General features: G+C 38.2%; 1 protein-coding gene and 1 long non-coding RNA gene across 2 annotated transcripts; both read right to left on the bottom strand.

Moving 5' to 3' along the window:
- Positions 1-1,827: 1,827 nt before the first annotated feature.
- On the bottom strand, positions 1,828-3,881 carry LOC131986298 (uncharacterized). Its single transcript, XR_009395691.1, has 3 exons — positions 3,766-3,881; positions 2,592-2,655; positions 1,828-2,359 (listed from the first exon to the last, which is right to left on the bottom strand). It is a non-coding gene; the product is annotated as an uncharacterized LOC131986298 (long non-coding RNA).
- A 3,143-nt stretch (positions 3,882-7,024) lies between these two features.
- si:ch211-114c12.2 (uncharacterized protein LOC336578 homolog) lies at positions 7,025-16,916 on the bottom strand. The gene is made up of 10 exons (XM_059351178.1): positions 16,828-16,916; positions 14,399-14,465; positions 13,557-14,246; positions 12,571-13,212; positions 9,685-9,800; positions 9,446-9,557; positions 9,217-9,304; positions 8,693-8,764; positions 8,440-8,589; positions 7,025-7,559 (listed from the first exon to the last, which is right to left on the bottom strand). Exons 2-9 carry the CDS (start codon positions 14,437-14,439, stop codon positions 8,449-8,451), a joined length of 1,902 nt encoding a protein of 633 aa, XP_059207161.1. The 5' UTR covers positions 14,440-14,465; positions 16,828-16,916; the 3' UTR covers positions 7,025-7,559; positions 8,440-8,448.

Raw genomic sequence — 16,916 nt, forward strand, 5'->3', positions numbered from 1 at the left:
AATGAGTTTACAATCTTCCAAAACATCAACACCTGATGAATTCACTGATGGATCCATCAAAAGAATAACATTTTTTAAAGACTATATGCACCTAAAATACGATAGAAGCGCTATGTTTGTGCTTCTACATCACATTATTATAAACCAGTGATAGCTTCTTTACTGCTGGTTCTCATTTTATTTCCTATTCTTTGTTTTATCAAGTTAATTTAATGCAATCTAATTTAATTTAGTTTAATTCAATTTAAATTTTATTGTATTTATTTCTGTGTGAAGGCCTGCCAGTGGCCCTAATCAAGAAGAACATTTTTTTTTTTTTTTTTAGCAATTATTAATAATTTAGCTAGCCTATAAATAAAATCACCTGGCTGCCGTCACATGACCACCTGCGGCAGGTGAAAGGTCATCATGTGACGTGGCCTCTGTTTTGTTCGCGTGCAGCTGTGACGCAAGACGCTGCGGTCAAACAGCGGGAACGTTTAAACGGTGAGTTTTATCTGTGTGATTGATTATCAGTTTCATTTATAGTGTCAGCGTCGTTACGCAGCGTCATTACGCAGCATAACATCGGTCCTGACTGCTGCTTCTTCTGATTAACAGTTGGGACTGACAGTGACGCTCAGCTGTGTTTAACTGTTGCTGTGCAACGGTTGATATTATGGTCTGTCTGTTGCTGCTGATGTTACAGTGAGATCATCAATCTGGATTTTAGAAGTTTATGCTGTTTAATGAGTCATTAGCGGTAATAACACCATGTGTTTGATACATGCAATGAAACGTCTTGATGTGGGCCAAACTTTCAAATCTACATAGTTTTTAGTGTTCAGTGCTGATCTGTACCTCTGAGTTTTGTAGTACTGTCTATGTTTGTATGCTAAGAAGATCAGTGGTGGTAGAAGTATTCAGATCCCTAACTAAGTAAAAGTACTAATGCAACACTGTGAAATTATTCCACTACAAGTGAGTCCTGCATTCAAAACTTTGTACAAAGTACAAAAGAATCAGCATCAAAATGTACTTAAAGAATGAAAAGTAAAACCACTCATGCAGAATGGCCCCATTCAGATTGTTTTATATATTCCAAATATATTATTGGATTATTATTATTGATGCATTCAGGTGAGCAGCATTTTGCTGTTGTCCAGGCAGTGTTAATTTTAACTACTTAATATACAGTTATGTGGTTTAATTTTTTTTTTTTTAAAAAGGGTAATCACTTTAAAATTATCATGTTTTTTTATGTTAAATCTTGACCTGAAAAGAAACTAAATGTCATGGTGTAAAAGCACAATATTTGCCTTTAAAATGTAGTGGAGTAGTCTAAAGTTACATAAAATGGAAATAAAGTAAAGTAGAATTACTGTACAGTATTTGAGTAAATGTACTTAGTTACATTCCACCACAGAAGATAAATTAGAAATGTGTAAGTCATGTGTCTATGATGTGCATTTAAAAAAAAAAAATTTGATTGTATGATAAACCATGGCATTCTACTATATCTGAGATCAGGTTTTTTAGGTTTGGGATATCATTAAATCAGTAATTGAATCAGTTTCTCTTTAACTGATTTGAGTTTAGATAACGCTTTACCAACCTCGCTCTGCAGGTTGGTAAAGTGTTATCTTGCCTTTGTATGTACTGGTTATTAATATTTTGGATTATCCCATATTCTGCATACTGAATCTTTTAAGCCACAAGAGGACAGGGTAGCTAATAGGTTAAGAAATGTATGCTTTTTAACCTAAAATACTTACTTGGTAAGCCGTTATCCTGGCATGTTTTACTTTAGTTACTTTTGATTTGAAGATGATTAAAATATTCATAATAATAATAATTATAAACACTAACAAGCACAATTAATCTTACAATTAAAGCAAGAGTTTGACATTTAAAAAAATAAAATAAAATATTGTTCCATGTGCTTCTCTAATTGTCCCCGACATGGTTGGATAAAGGAAGAATTATTTAGAAAACAAATCAACAGTCTATATGTCTGATACATATACAAGCAAACAGTCACTGAATAAAAAGAAAAATAATTTTCTCTTCATGGAAACCTCATGGAAACTTAAGTCCACAGTCATTAAGTCAAAATTATGTAATTTAAGAAATATATAAAACAAATGAAATATATAACCAGGGTATGGCATCTTCTTCACCTTTCAACATGACTCAGTGAAAACACTCAGTTCTTTTGACTGACCTGTTCACCAGGCCAACAGAAAAGTAAATTTTCTTTAAAAAAAAAAAGAGTGATACTTTTTTTTATCAACAGGACCTTTAAAACTTGTATGATGATGGATGAAGCTCTCTACTGCCCTCATTTAGACATGTGCTTCTTCATACGTTGAATCTCCATCTAAAAACAAAACAAACAAAATCAAACCATGAATGTATTTACAAGAAAATGGTCTCATATTGTCACCTTTATATAAAAATATAAAATATAAATTTGTTTACAAACTGTAGGCGGCAATTCCTGCATAATATGCCTTTAAAAAGAATAAAAGTTCAAACAAAAAGAAAATAATTTTCTTTTACAGATCCTTTCAGCTACATTGTATGAATTCCTTTGTGTCTTGATGCCGTACCTGTAAAGTCAAGCGAATCCTTTTCTCCTCATCAAGCTCGTTCATCAGCAACTTCATTTCTTTGCTGGAACACAAAATATTTTCAGAATAGATTAATAATTATATAACAAAGACGCAGTGATGCAAATGTCTTGCAACCCACCAGGCTGAGGGTGGGCAGGTAAAAAAATGTCTGATTATATTATATACATAAAGGTGCAATTTGTAATTACTGGCCACATGCTCAAAAATGTAGGGGGCAGTATTGACCTTGTGCAAGTAATGTAGAAATAAGTTTGTGTTCAGTTAGACACACAATAAACTCTGCAATATCCTCAAAAATGTATAGTGAGCTTTCCACACCTAAAAATTAAGACGTCACCATTATGTGTGGGTCTTAGTTTTAGTTTTAGCTCAAATAAACCTGCTAGGTGATGTAATGCTGTAACAGCACCTAACAGCATAGCTTCTCTAATTGCAGACTGATTACTACAGAAGCCGTGGTTCCATTAAAGTCAAAGCAAATTTTGAAATGTGTAATTAAAGAAAATGCAAATTAGGGATGTTTCCATCAACTGGTTTAGAGCGATAAACAAAGCTGCATAAACGTACTTTGGTCAGAAGATGGCAGTGTGATGTGTTGCTGCAGGTTAATTTGTCAGTAAATAGCAAAAGAAGTAGAGATTGCTCTCTCTCTCTCTCTCTCTCTCTCTAGAGAGAGAGAGAGAGAGAGAGAGAGAAAGAGAGAGAGAGAAACAACAACAAAAAAAGTTTGCTAATCAGACAATTTGGCCTCCCAAGAGAAAATGGAGAGAAGTCTTCAGGAATTGGAATTAATTGGGCAACTTATAATTGTTCTTTCATGTCAGCTCGGGAATAGCTGATCAGTCATGCGAGTTAAATGTTCTTTACGTCAGAATTTATTCGGAAAAATAGTTTCCATCTCCTGTTTAGTGCATAAACTATTTCAGTAGTTAATGCACTATAGAAATTAGTTGATGGAAACAAAAATAGTGACTCACATCACACCAAGTTTACAAGACAGAGGATAGCTGGTTAGCATGCTAATTTCCATAGATATCTCTGCAACACATCATCATCAAGTCCTTTCCCCTCTCTTAATAATGTTTTAGAACCTTTAAAACTACACATCTGGCCAGATGTTAGGGATTGCATCTTTTTAAAAGAGCCATACTTGTGCTGACTCTTCATCAGTTCAAACTGGTCCCTCAGGTCTCTCAGCTCGGTCTGTAGTTGCTCCAGGTTTGGTGGATTCCCGCTCGGCTTGGGGTCGGAGTTGAGGCCTGGGTGCAGCCTTGGATGTAGCACAGCGGAGAGAGCCTTTGGTAACAGGGAGGTGAAGGACTGTGTGGCCACACTTTTGGGAGCTGCTGCCTGGAGAGAGTAACCCAACGTCAAAACAAAAAAAATCTGTCATATCAATTTGAATCTTTTACACTTACAGGCAGGGCAGATCCATTCTGGCTTGTTTCCTGTTCTTGTGGTAGAGAATCCTGCTCTTCGCTTAGTTTTTCTTTTCTTTCCTCCTCCATCATGAGTGTTACCTGTAAGTCAAGTCTAGTTTGATAAGTACACATTTAGCTGAACACCCTTTAACACAGTTTAAGGATACTTCAGCCAATTTAAGAATGAAAGTTTTAAGTAAAATTCTGAAAGCATTCATAAGTACCTTTTAACCTTGTATTAAGTTAAGTTAAAGTAGATCTCTTTTGCTGCTGTACGTGGCCGTGTGTGTGTGAGGCAGCTGAGAAAAGTTAAATTTATCCCAAGGACAGATAGGACACACACCAGACCACACACTTTCATACAGTGAGCCAAGTTATAATAGTCGTCTTTAACTATTATTTTAGAGAACTATTATTAAAAGTGTATACTTCCCAGAGTCTGAAGCTCTGACTGTAACCTCTCATCTGCAACATGAGCTACCTGCTCATTCAGCTTCTCCGCAATCGACACAACTGAGTCAAACTCTTCAGTGTCTTTTGAGAGAAAAAGAGAATTAAAATTGAATCCACATCTCGCAGAAACAATTTATACCCACAACTGTAAAGATTGAAAGTAACCAATCTACATCTTTGTGATTACAAAGCCCTTTTAACATGCAACATTCAAGCATGGTAGTGTTTTAAAGAACGTTGCAACAGATAGTTGTAACAATAATAGTTGCATGGCTTACCAGGAATGAGGGCTGAGCTATAGCTGCCCATCGTGACAGAGAGGAATACAAGTGTAGAGAGTGAGAGACAGAAAAACCTGCAGAGTCTTTAAGTCTACATCTACAAAATGACAGATTGGAGCAAGTCAGTGGAGCAGAAATCAACAAGCTCATAGCATTCTCACATCTTGCTACAATGAAAAATAGTCATATTTCTTTTTTTTAAAATATAACATGTGCTCTTAGTAAGATAACACCAACTTTTGTATTTTAAACTGGGATAATGAAATATATAAATGTGGGTGGGACACTAGAGGCAGCTGTTTCTCTCATGCCAAAGCAGTGAACAAATGTGCAACACGTGCTGGAACCAATGCACAGAAAAGGAGCACAGTGACAGATTATACTACAGAATCATTAGTAGTCAACAAATTACCATGTTATTGTCGTTCTAGTCAAGGATCTGGGGCATGCACTCACCTTGTTTGGCTGACGACACTGGTGAGATACAGCAGCATCTGTGGTAACGCGACACCGTCCATTGTAACCCACTGTGGTCTGCAGAGTATGTTGTGATGAGGAGTGGTACTGTCAGGGGCTAAGTTTAGCTCCACTCTGCTCACAAATATCACCGGGGCAGAGCGAAGGGCGTCACAGGCTCAAGGGTGAGGGGTGTGTTTAAAGGGGCGAACTGGAGTGTAGTTTTACAAGGGGTGATGTTTAAACTGCAGAAAGAAACTAGAAAGTTGATTTCCATTGAAGTGTTTTGACTGGCTTTCCTTAATGCTTCATCAACAACCACTCTGAACCCCAAGCCGTTTCAGGGATTTTTTGCTCTTTACATTTTAAACCAGGGGTGTCAAACTCAAATACATAATGGGCCAAAATGTAAAACTTGAATAAAATCGCGGGCTAACATTGAACAAATAAACCTTTTAATATATACCAAACATGTTTTGCTTTAACATTAAATATGGAACCAGCAACACTTATAAACATACAATATATAACTAAATAGTGCAGACATGCAAAATCAAATTTCAAATAAAAAACACATCAATGGCATTAATTTATTAAATAAAAATCGTATGCCTCTTTTCTATTTGCATCCTTCTGATTTAAATATCAAAATAAAGTTTTTCAACAGGTTAATACATTTAAAAATAAAATAACAATAATAAATCTAGTATAAGCGGTAAATGCGCTGTATAATACCGGCAGGTCAGCTTTTATTGTACAATAATAATATAATAATTTGGTATTGCCTCACGGGCCAGAGTGTGGCCTTGTATTTCACTGCATCATATAAGTCCTAGGAGTGAGAACTCAAAAACACATTTTGTGCAGAATAACAGTTATAATGGCATAAATCTTTTTTTTTTTTTTTTAAACTAGTTGAATTTCTCTGATAAATTATTTTTTATAATTGGAATACAATTAAATTTATAAATACAACACTTAACCAACTTCCCACAAGTGTCATGAATATTGAGAAAAATAATTGGGTCGCCACATGCTATACAGGTTGAAATATTTGCATTTTTACAACCTCTCCTGTCTGCTCGGAATTAATCATGGCTTCATTGTCGCTGAGGAGCAGAATTTAATGTTTTAACAGGATCTAGTTCTTACAAATGGTTTAATTTTTGTGACTTTAAATGAGACATGTAGAATGAAGTGATTGACAGAAATATGGCAATTTTAAACTTTGTTTTTTGCTTTTTTTCAAATGTAAACTTCTGTGACCTATGATCCTTTAAACGACTGTCAAGAGTTCAGATTTGACGATAATGCCTGTTTTTACAGTTTCTTCTAAGATAGTGTTTTTGGCAATCTTCATACATTTTGTGGGGTTCGGAGGGTTGAAGGGAGACTCGGGTGTATATTATTGACTGTCAGAAAAAGCTTGCCTTTTTCTATTCTGACCAACAACCCCCTGCAGAGGAAGATGTGTTAATGACGGCTCATTGACAGAAGATGCAACAACTATAGCAAGAGGGTCAAAGTTCAAGGGGCAAGTAAAAACAGGATTTAGAACGTAGCAATAAACTCATTAGGCTTATCTCAGCTTGGAGTCATGACTGACACATAAGCTGAGTTAAAAAATGGAGGTGTGGAGTTTGAAATAAATGGGTATTTAGGGTGGAGAAAGCAAAATAATTACATTATTAAATTGGATAACAGGAAATGTAGTAACCACACAGCCAAAAAAAAATATGATAAAAACAACATACTTGATGAATAAATTCTGTCCTTAATCCAAAAGACAAGTCAGGAAGACAGTGTTAAATTCAGTTTTATTTCAAGTTTCAAACAAAAAACGGAGCATGTGATTATACAAGTTTTACAAGTAGGATCTAAGCGTCTTTGACAACCTGCTGTTTCTAATCAAAACACCAATGATTAATCAAACAGGACATTTTACAAGTGGTAAAGGTGCAATATTAAAGTAAACGTTTTCTGGAGTTCACAAACCTAAGTTGACTTCTGCTTATGAACAAAGAAAAAGCTATAACTTCCAGTAAAAATGACGACTGCCAAGATAACAAGCAGCAACTCCCGAATAACTATACACGTGAAAAAAAGCGGGACAATATAGTGTAATGGCATATGTTACAAATAACCTAAAACAAAAGTATGTCAGTAGTTCAAAGATGCAACGAATGCAAACGCTTTAACCAACAACATTTCCACAATATACAGGCTTTTTAGGGCTGTAGTGAGGGAAGGGTTTGTGCAGTCCGCCCAGCAGAGACGATCGTCAGATTATTCTGCCTCTTCCAGTATTGTGTGTGCAGAACGTGGGACTGGTGCTGGAGTCAAGAAAAAAGTAATTGGAACACAGCATTTCTTTTGACAGTTTGTGGGCTTTTGCTAAATTGTCACAGTAGAGGTATCATGTTTCAGCGCACACAGAATACACAATATGTAGATTAATGCATGAAATGGTAAACCAAAGTTCCACCAAGAAACTTGTAATGCTTTTTAGTTTTATGGCCTATACTGATCTGTTGCTTTCGGGGAAAGTTTTTGTGAAGCCCAAAAATCTGTATACAGGAGCTGCACTCACACATTTGGAGTCTTACTAGAAAAGAAACACTTTCACATATCAGTGTGATAAGGGCTGCCTAAAAATGAGTGGAGTGTAAAAATGTGCCATCAGCTTACAGAGAGAAGGCAGAAATGTAAAAGCTACACAGGAAGAGAGATCATGATCTTTTGGGGAGCCATCAGGCCGTTCACCTTTTATACAAAAGTGTTTGAAATGTTCCTTATTTTTATAATGAATATAGTTTACTCCGTCCCCAGCAGTAAGATTTTATTTGTCGTTGACCCCTGAACTACAGGTTGCTGAAACCTGTTGCTCTTTATACATTTGGTTCTCTTTTCCACTGCAGTAGTAAAGTCGCACCACACCATAACTTTTATACCGGGGTATGAAACGAAACATGGCCTACTGTTAAAATACTGGCATCTCTGGAAGATCTTGTTATTTAGTAAATTACAGATTGCTTTGACATGACGAATCAAGATTTCTTGACAGAGAATAAATGACTAATGCAGATGATTTATACAAAATAAATAACGGGCCTACTTGTATGTAAAAAAAAAAAGGGCAGTTCTACAATATAACACACTATAGGACAGATTTAAATTGCCATGCTTCCTCTTCAGTCACGTTATGCAACTTACCATCGGTTATCACCAGCGTTGTTGGTTAGGCCCTCGGTTGTACGGTGCACGCTGACGCATCACTCTCATGTTGCGGTATTTGGACATGATACTGTGAGTTTTTCTGAACACTGGCCTCTGATTTGGGAAGGGACGTGGCACTAAGCTCTCCTTACAAACACAAAGAAATTCAAATATTAGTTATTCAGAAAAAAAGAGTAAATGAGCCATTTCACATAAGAACTGAGTGATCTTCTGAAGTGGGCATGCGTACCATGAGTGGTCTTCTAAAATTTCCTGACATGTCAGGGCCCATCTTCCGTGGACCACCAGTAAACTTTGGTCTCTGTAAAACACAACAATGAATACAAACAGTATGAAATTACCCAAATGTATTCTTTGAATACTTTTAAGATTAAAAAGGACACTGCACAGATGTAAATGTATATTCACATCATTGCCCAGTAGTCACAATCCAAGCCTGAAATGTTTTATATCTGCAAAAATATGTCAAATTACATTTTTTAGTGGTATTGAATTCAACTACACTGGTATGGCTCCAATTACTGAGGCCAGTACACATGTAGACAGCTAAAAATAAGCTATTCAGTGTTGATCTCTGTGTCTCAATAGGCTTAATTTACCTCTAGAGACGCCTCACTGCCTTTAATGTATATGTGCTTTAGCAAAACATTATAATGATTCAATTTTAAAATATGTATGTTTTTCTTTTGACCACATTCTTCCATACTTAAGTACAAGTAATGCACAGTCTTATGCACTGAATGTTTCCCTCACCTGCATGGGTCCTGGTCCTGGTCCCGGTCCTGGTCTCCTGAAGGGCCTCCAAGATCTGTGGTTGTCCTGCATCATATTATTAAATGGCCTAGAAAAGATATAAAGGAACATGAAAAACAGGATGCATTCTGTGCAAAACATTAATTTCACCTACCAGAACACAATGCACTTCCTAACAAATCAGGACCTTGCTTCAAACACTCAGAAAAACAGATTGAACCAAATGTACCTAAACATCCTCTTATCAACGTAGCCCCGTCTTCGGTCTTCAGGTGATGATCTGGAATCATTCATCTTTGAGAGTCGGCTGTTGGGTGAGGCATCGTGATCTGAACCGCGTTCTACAAAGAAAAGAATATTGATAAGCTACAAAACAATTGGGGAATGTAAAGCAATATGAAACGTAAAAACAAATTGTCGATTAAAGCCCATCCTCTTTATTGCCCTTAAAATACACAAGAAACTTACCACTCTTTGGCCTCGGGCTGCGATCTTTAGAAGGGGAGCCGTCCTTGGAGGACGAGCTCGGGCCAGGTGGCCAGTGGGACAAAACAACAAGGTCACGTTTCTCTATGGGAGAAGATCTGGAAAGAGATCAGTGGAGGAAATATTAATGACATCAGCATTCCTAAAGTGGTATCATGAGAGGCTTACGTCAGTGTTTGAACATCTTAAATGTTGCTTGGATATATTATCATCACGGTATTCAAGTCACAGTGTTTAAAGGAAACAGACTGCAGATAAAAACTTAAATCACCTTTTCAACTCTTAAACAATGGAATGTAAACCAGTAATGAACAGCACTGTTTTGCAGGCAGACAAATGATCATAAAGCCACGCATTACATGGGTACTTACAAAAAAACCATGGAATGTCCATGCTTCTTTAGTCCTATTTTTTGTACCCTGAATCAATCTGAGCTCTCTTCATTTACTCAGTGATTGTTAGAGCGGGCAAATCTTGGAGACAACGTTTAGATATCGGTCTAGATCACATCACCAAATCTTCTCTCTCGGAAGCCAGGAGGACAATGCCTTGTTTTCACAGTCAGCTTGAACTTCTGATGGTTTCCTTCATCAGGTCATTCCATTTGTCTTCAATCGTCGTCATCCAAAAGGGTTTCTCAAGACTTGGGTCTTTTGTAGATCAAGTGAATGGCTGAACAGATCCAGGCTGGTGATTACATCACTTACAGCTTCTTCTTCATAGCTGTGCAATGGTTTTAAGAGATGATCTTGTGTTTTGTCTGCCCACAAGTCCAGGTTTCAAGGCCGCTGACTTAAGGCTTTGCAGTGCCCACAAGTTAGACTTCTGCTCCTTTATGTCTCCTACTCTTCTTAACATCTGGGGCTTGAGCAATGTCCTCTTGATGTAGCATGTGAAGTCAAAGTGGGATAAAGAGTTGATCGAGAACATCTTTCGTCCATCATACTTGACAATGTCTTCGCTGGCTGAGATTGGGATTAGAGACATTCACTAGACTTCGGCTGCCTTGAAAAACAGCTACACCTTCTGATTTCCCTCAGCTTGATGATGAGCACCTCTGATAATTACATTAAGTCACAACTGACCACAGCACATGCTGAACTGTGGGTCCAGACCAAATCTACTCACATTTCAAACAAGGTACCGGTAGTACCAAACTGGTCTTGCTTCTGTCATCGTGTTACAACTACTTGTTTTTCCTCTCGTTTTCATCCGCTTTAAATCCATTCTCTCACATCTGTCTTGTTTCATCGTTTGTCTCTTGTCCTTCTAGACCTGAAGTAATCTTCTTTGGTCTTCTCTGGTCTTCCATTTAAAATTAGGGCATGTTAACTGCAAGCACTGCTGTATGACTAATATAGAGGCGTCAAATAGTTGTGACTTCTGCAAAAGTTGCCGTGACCATCCCTGGTGCATTTCATCAGAATACCTCAAGGTACTTCTCCAGTTCTGACGTGGTTAATGCGTGTCCGAATGTGTCCTGTGACATTCCTATGACTGTGGAGAAGCAGAAAATTCCTCTACTTAGGCGCACTGTATGAAGTGCAAGTTGTAGTTTGGCTCCTCTTTGATCAGGCCAGGAAACTACAACCATCCACGAGATCAGCTGGTGTGGTTTGGTGTATTTGATTCTGATGAGCCATTCCTTTTGAAATTAATCTTTCACTGCATGAATGACATTTCCACTTCCTAATTCCATTTCTTTGTAACACAAAAATTAGTCATTACTGCGGGTCTATGATGCACATTCAGATGTCCATATGCATCCTGTGTGTGAAGACGAAAAACATGTTTGACTCACTGTATTAGTCAAAAAAGATCACTTGTCAGCCAATTCTGTCTTGGCTTTTAAAATGTTTAAAATCCATTATAACATGGGGATTTTATAAAATGTCCAATGTAAATTTTGTAAATGTTAATTTTATTTGCACAAATGGCGTCAAATATTAAGATTAGCCTGAGTTATGCATCAGTTAATTTATCAGTAAAAATGAATGCCCCTGCATTCTGTCATCTAACTCTGGTAGCTTGTTGTTTCCTTGCAGATACATTCTTCTTCGTTTTCTCGCTTCTGTTGTCATCAATCATTATCATCATCCATATCGACATTGTTTTACTTCGAATTAAATCATGAAGTATCACAGCTCAGATGAACTTTGGTTTCGATAATCCCTTGATCAAACATGCCACTTGACTTGTGACTTTGCCGTCTCATGTTTAAGTGAGTGCCGTGAACAGTCACCACTCAACTCTGTAGATTCATTTGATGTCCTTTCCCCCCAATGGTCCTATTGGCTGGCATGTTGCCAATCATTTCAAAGGGGCCAGCATGGCAATTTCAGTTAAGGCTTTGTTAAGGGGTGTCCTCTTTAGGTCCTCATTTTCCACACAGATACATTGGTTTACACTATGTTGAAACTTCAGCTTCAATTTGCCTTTGTTCTCTAGCGAGGATGAAGAGGTTTTTACAACATGCTGAAGAGCACTTCTTTCAAGTGTAATGCTGACAAACTGAGGCATCCTTTTAAAAGCACAGACAAACAATTTTTTTCCACACTCCATTTCAAGGGCATTAAACATTTGTCAGGTTTTAAAACAGGTTGGCTTTATCGATATGGTGCGTTAACATAGCACTTTCTCTTCAGCCCACTTCATAGGAAGATATTTTGAAAAATAGGCAGCACGCAGACAGGGAGGCATTTGAAAACCTTTGGCGTTTTTCATCAACTGAACCAGTGTTGCACATTAAGCTCATCACGACATCTCCATTTTCCACAGCCGGCACCCCCTTCACATAGAGACATTCTTTCTTGACCTCCTAATCATCATCAAGCCCCTGCGAACAGTGCTAGTAGGAAAATACCGTACCTGTGTGTGGTCAGGGACCGGCGAGACTCCACCTGTTCTTTCTCTCTTGAACCAGAGTCTCTTGAAGACTTGCTGGAATTGCCTTCTTCTCTGGGGGGTGACTGCTGTGGTTTTCCCCTTCTTGGTTCCAGCTTTCTCAGGGGGGCTGCATTTGCCTGGAAGCGTTTTTTCCTGATGGCAAGAACAGAGCTGACATTTTCCCGTGAGGAAGTGTCGTCCAGGTGTGGCCTGGGTTTCACAGATGGGGGTATTCTGAGCTTCATGAGAGACTCTGCTCTGACTTGTCTGCTCTTTACCAAGTAACTTTTATCTCTAAGAGACAAAGGTTTACCACCAAATGGCCTGGGGATATTGAGCAGCTGAGGCCTCTCTCTCCTGGGGTGTTTTGGATTGCCATGCTCCTGTGCAGGATTTGAAGAGGGCATGCTGATGTCTGATATCCTCCTCTTGCGAGGTCCTCCCATTTGCCTCTCCTGAGGGTTCCTGTGGTAGGAGGTTGACGGTGCTGGACCTCCTTTCCATGAGGGAGATCTGAAAGGGGGCAGGTGAGGGACATCCTGTGCCCTCTCTCTACTGTGGGATCTGCTGCCCTGCCTCTCCCCTGGACCACGCTGCCGCCTGGAGTCTTGCTCAGATGACCACCTGCACATCCATCAAACAATAGAGAAATCATTACAATGAGAGATCCATTGTCAAGTGGGAGGCGGAACTTTTAACTTTTATCTTAATGCTGCCCCTTCATTATGCCATGATAGAATGAAACAGGAGAAGTAAATTTTCAAAGAGCAATTACAGATGTAATATTCCTCTCAATGGCAGATGAAACCACATTTACATCAGACCCTCATTAACTCCCTCTAATAATTATGAGTTGGGGCAGAGTAGACGTAATCATTATGACCCCCAGTGACTGGGAGGACTGGGCCAGCTTCAGGCCTCCTCCTTAATAATTTTACCCAGCAAGGGCTGTGGCTTCACTCCTGTACCTCTCTGGACATGGGCCTCTCCCATGCATCTCTCTGGGGCTCCTCTGTGACCCAGAGGGCCCATGTTCTCCATTGTGAGGGTGAGAGAACGATCCGTGCTCGTTCCAGCGCTTCATGCCATGACCTGAGTGCTCATGGGGCCGTTCTCTGGGACTGTAATTCCCACGGGGGTCTCGACCTCTCTGCTCCTGATGCTGAAAACCTGACTGCCTTTTGTGGCCCCTGAACGACCCCTGGTTGCCCGGCATGGAGCCTGGCCTCCTGTCTGCTGGGTGGTTGCGAAAATGTCTTGGTGAGGGTGACCTGTGACCTGAGGGGTGGCCATGGAACGGTGGGCCCCTGTGACTCAGGGATCCTTGTGCAGGACTGCGAGAGGAAGACGGATGCTGGACATGGGGGGAGCGGTTTTGCCTAGATGGAGATGGTCTCCTCTGGCTGTGGTGTGGTTCCATTTTGGGAGGGTACGGCTGAAAGGAATCCTGATTCTGGGACCTCCAGTTATTGAAACGTGGTTCCCTCTGCTCACCCATCAGGGGAGCTCTTTTAACAATCGGGGGTCGTCCTCTACCTCTGGAATCTCTCCAGTTAAAAGGGGCTTTTGGTGGGTAGCCCTGAACATCTCTTCGACCTTTGGAGTTGGGGTTGTAATTCCCTTCACTGGGTCCAATGTCGTGACCATCTCCATAAGGTCTGAAAGAACACAAGAGGAAAAAAAGATACCATTTTGGAACATTAGAACACATAATGCCACTGTAAAAATTACCATAATCTTACAAAAACAAGGGCCTCTTAGATCACTAATAGCACAACTAGTGAAACTTGAAATACTCAAAAGACATTACCTGGGCTTCAAACGTGGTGGTCCAAAATGTGGTCGAACCATCTTCAGAAGAATGTGCAGCAAACAATCTATAGAGAAAAAAGAAACTATAGTTTGACAGCTGAAAGCAGATATATTGCTAGATTTTTTAAAAACCTTTGTCAACCTGATTCTATAGTTTAAAAAAGCACCTTGTAGCCTGAAGCTGGTTCAGTTAGTAAAAGTTGCTTAAAAATATTAAATGGCATTCCACGAGTTATAACAATGCAGTTAAAAATCTGAGAAAAAAATGGTGTGTTGTTATAAAGTATGTGACGATTTGTTAATTCTCTTTATTATATTCACACTGACGTAATTTTATGTATGCAACTGTTTTATGTAGTGTATTTGCCCAGGGAGAAAATCTAAAATAGGTGCTACCTAACTCTGGTGCAAATACTTTTAATTATGTGCTGTAAATGGATGGCAAATTAAAAAAAGCAAGAAACACACAAAATCACTCACATCATTTAAATAACTTTTTACTCAACACTGCTGATTTTAACTTGTAATATGACAAGTATATTAAAAACAATTGTAACTGCATTAAATTCAGTTTATATATTAAACAATGTGATATTAATTATAGTATTCAAGCTGCATTAAAAATAGTGAGTAAATCAACTGAGAAAATTCAAGCAACTTCATAGCAATGGTTAAAAGTATTTGTTGTGGTTCAAATTTGCTAAAGGCAACCCACAGCAATATGTAAACTATTATTCACAGGTAAAAGTCCAGTCACTCCACTCACTCAATACTATCACAGATCAGTATCTTACACTGTATTCCAGCTGCCTTCTATCTAAGGCGTATTTTAACTACCATGTTACTTAATACAACACAAAAGTATCTAAATTCCTATCAACTAGACTAAAAACATGTATAAAGTGTTTTAGAAAGTTGTACAAGGAAATTTAGAGAAAACTTTTTTCACATTTAGCCCAAACAGGTTGTATTCCTGTCATAAGTTGTGCAATTCTTACATCAAAACTGACACATTAACATTAACAGATACTTCTCATCATGACAGAAACATGTTGGTTGTCTTCTTTTAAGTAACTAGAGGTGGGCTTAAATTCAACATAGAGAAAAATAAATAATAGAATATAAAAATAAAAATTCAAAATGTCCATGCAAACTTTCTCAGGCATATGTGGCAACAAATTAAATCAAATTTATTTTCAGACTGGTCTAACGTAGCAGTGTACTTTAGACACGGATCTGTTGTCATCACACAACAAGATCATCAAATCAAAATTACTTTATTTATCCCCGGGGGGAAATTCAGTTAGTTTGTTAGCTCTTAGTGGAAACAGTTTTTCAAGCAAAATTAATTAATTCTATACTTTTTTATACTATGACATTATATTATACTTATACATTTTTCTATATGCTGTACAATTTACAGTATAAATGTCTTCTGTATACTTTATATTATAAATCTGTTTTTATAACCTTTTATACTATACTATGTATATCCTTTGCGTATATATATATATATATATATATATATATATATATATGCTTATTTTTTAACTGTATATGATGTCTTACTTAATCATTTTATATGCAAATTAGTTTGCACATTCTTTGTAACTCCCCTGTCTGTGACGACTTAATTCCCCCACTGCAGGATAAATAAAGTCTTCTCTTATCTCTTATCCTTGTTTTTCTAAGGCTGGCCTGCAATCCACCGTAGAGAAGACTAAATAAAATATACAAACATATTCATTACATTCTCGTGCAACTTGGTTAACTTTTTAGGCACATGTGGCGACAGATTATCAAATTATTGTCCCACACGCTCAAACTGGCCTAATGTGGCTGTTTACTCCAGACGCGGATCTGTTGTTATCAGACACAAGCTCATACTTGAAACACCAATAGCATTTTAAAAACAAAAAGAGTAATCAAATATAGTAACCAAATATGATTGCGTATTGAAATAGCTTCATGTTCAGGTAGAATATGTCGCAATGGTCGCCTGGGGTTCCGTTTCACTCTGATCCCTAAATCCTGGAGAGGAATCTGGGCAGGTCGTGCTTCCATTTTTGGTATCAGCGACTTGCTAACTTGAAATAAGTCGACCCAGTTAATGTTTTCAACCATACAGACGCTACACTCGATGCCGAGCATACTAGTAATGTAATAAAGTTACGTTACCTCAATGTTGTTGCTGCTTCAGATTTAGCAACAAAAATAAACGCAGCAATCGCTACCAGCCTTATCGTGTGGCTAAGGCCAGTTAGCTAACCTGGTTGTTTCGCTAGTTTTTAACGCAGCTCTCACAAAACGCCATTCACATTGTGCGTCACTCGAACATCTTCACGACAAAGGTAGGAAAGATAAATCACGAAAAGTTAACGTTTACTACCATTTCGTTAAATAAAGTAATTTAGAGAAACTACTTACCAAAGACAACGAGTCGATTAAGTGAAAGCTACGTGCGACTGCGACACAGTTTAGCTCTCTCTTCTTCGTCGCACCGCCGTCTTACTTCA

The sequence above is a fragment of the Centropristis striata genome, chromosome 15 (assembly GCF_030273125.1).
Source record: "Centropristis striata isolate RG_2023a ecotype Rhode Island chromosome 15, C.striata_1.0, whole genome shotgun sequence".
Taxonomy (NCBI): domain Eukaryota; kingdom Metazoa; phylum Chordata; class Actinopteri; order Perciformes; family Serranidae; genus Centropristis; species Centropristis striata.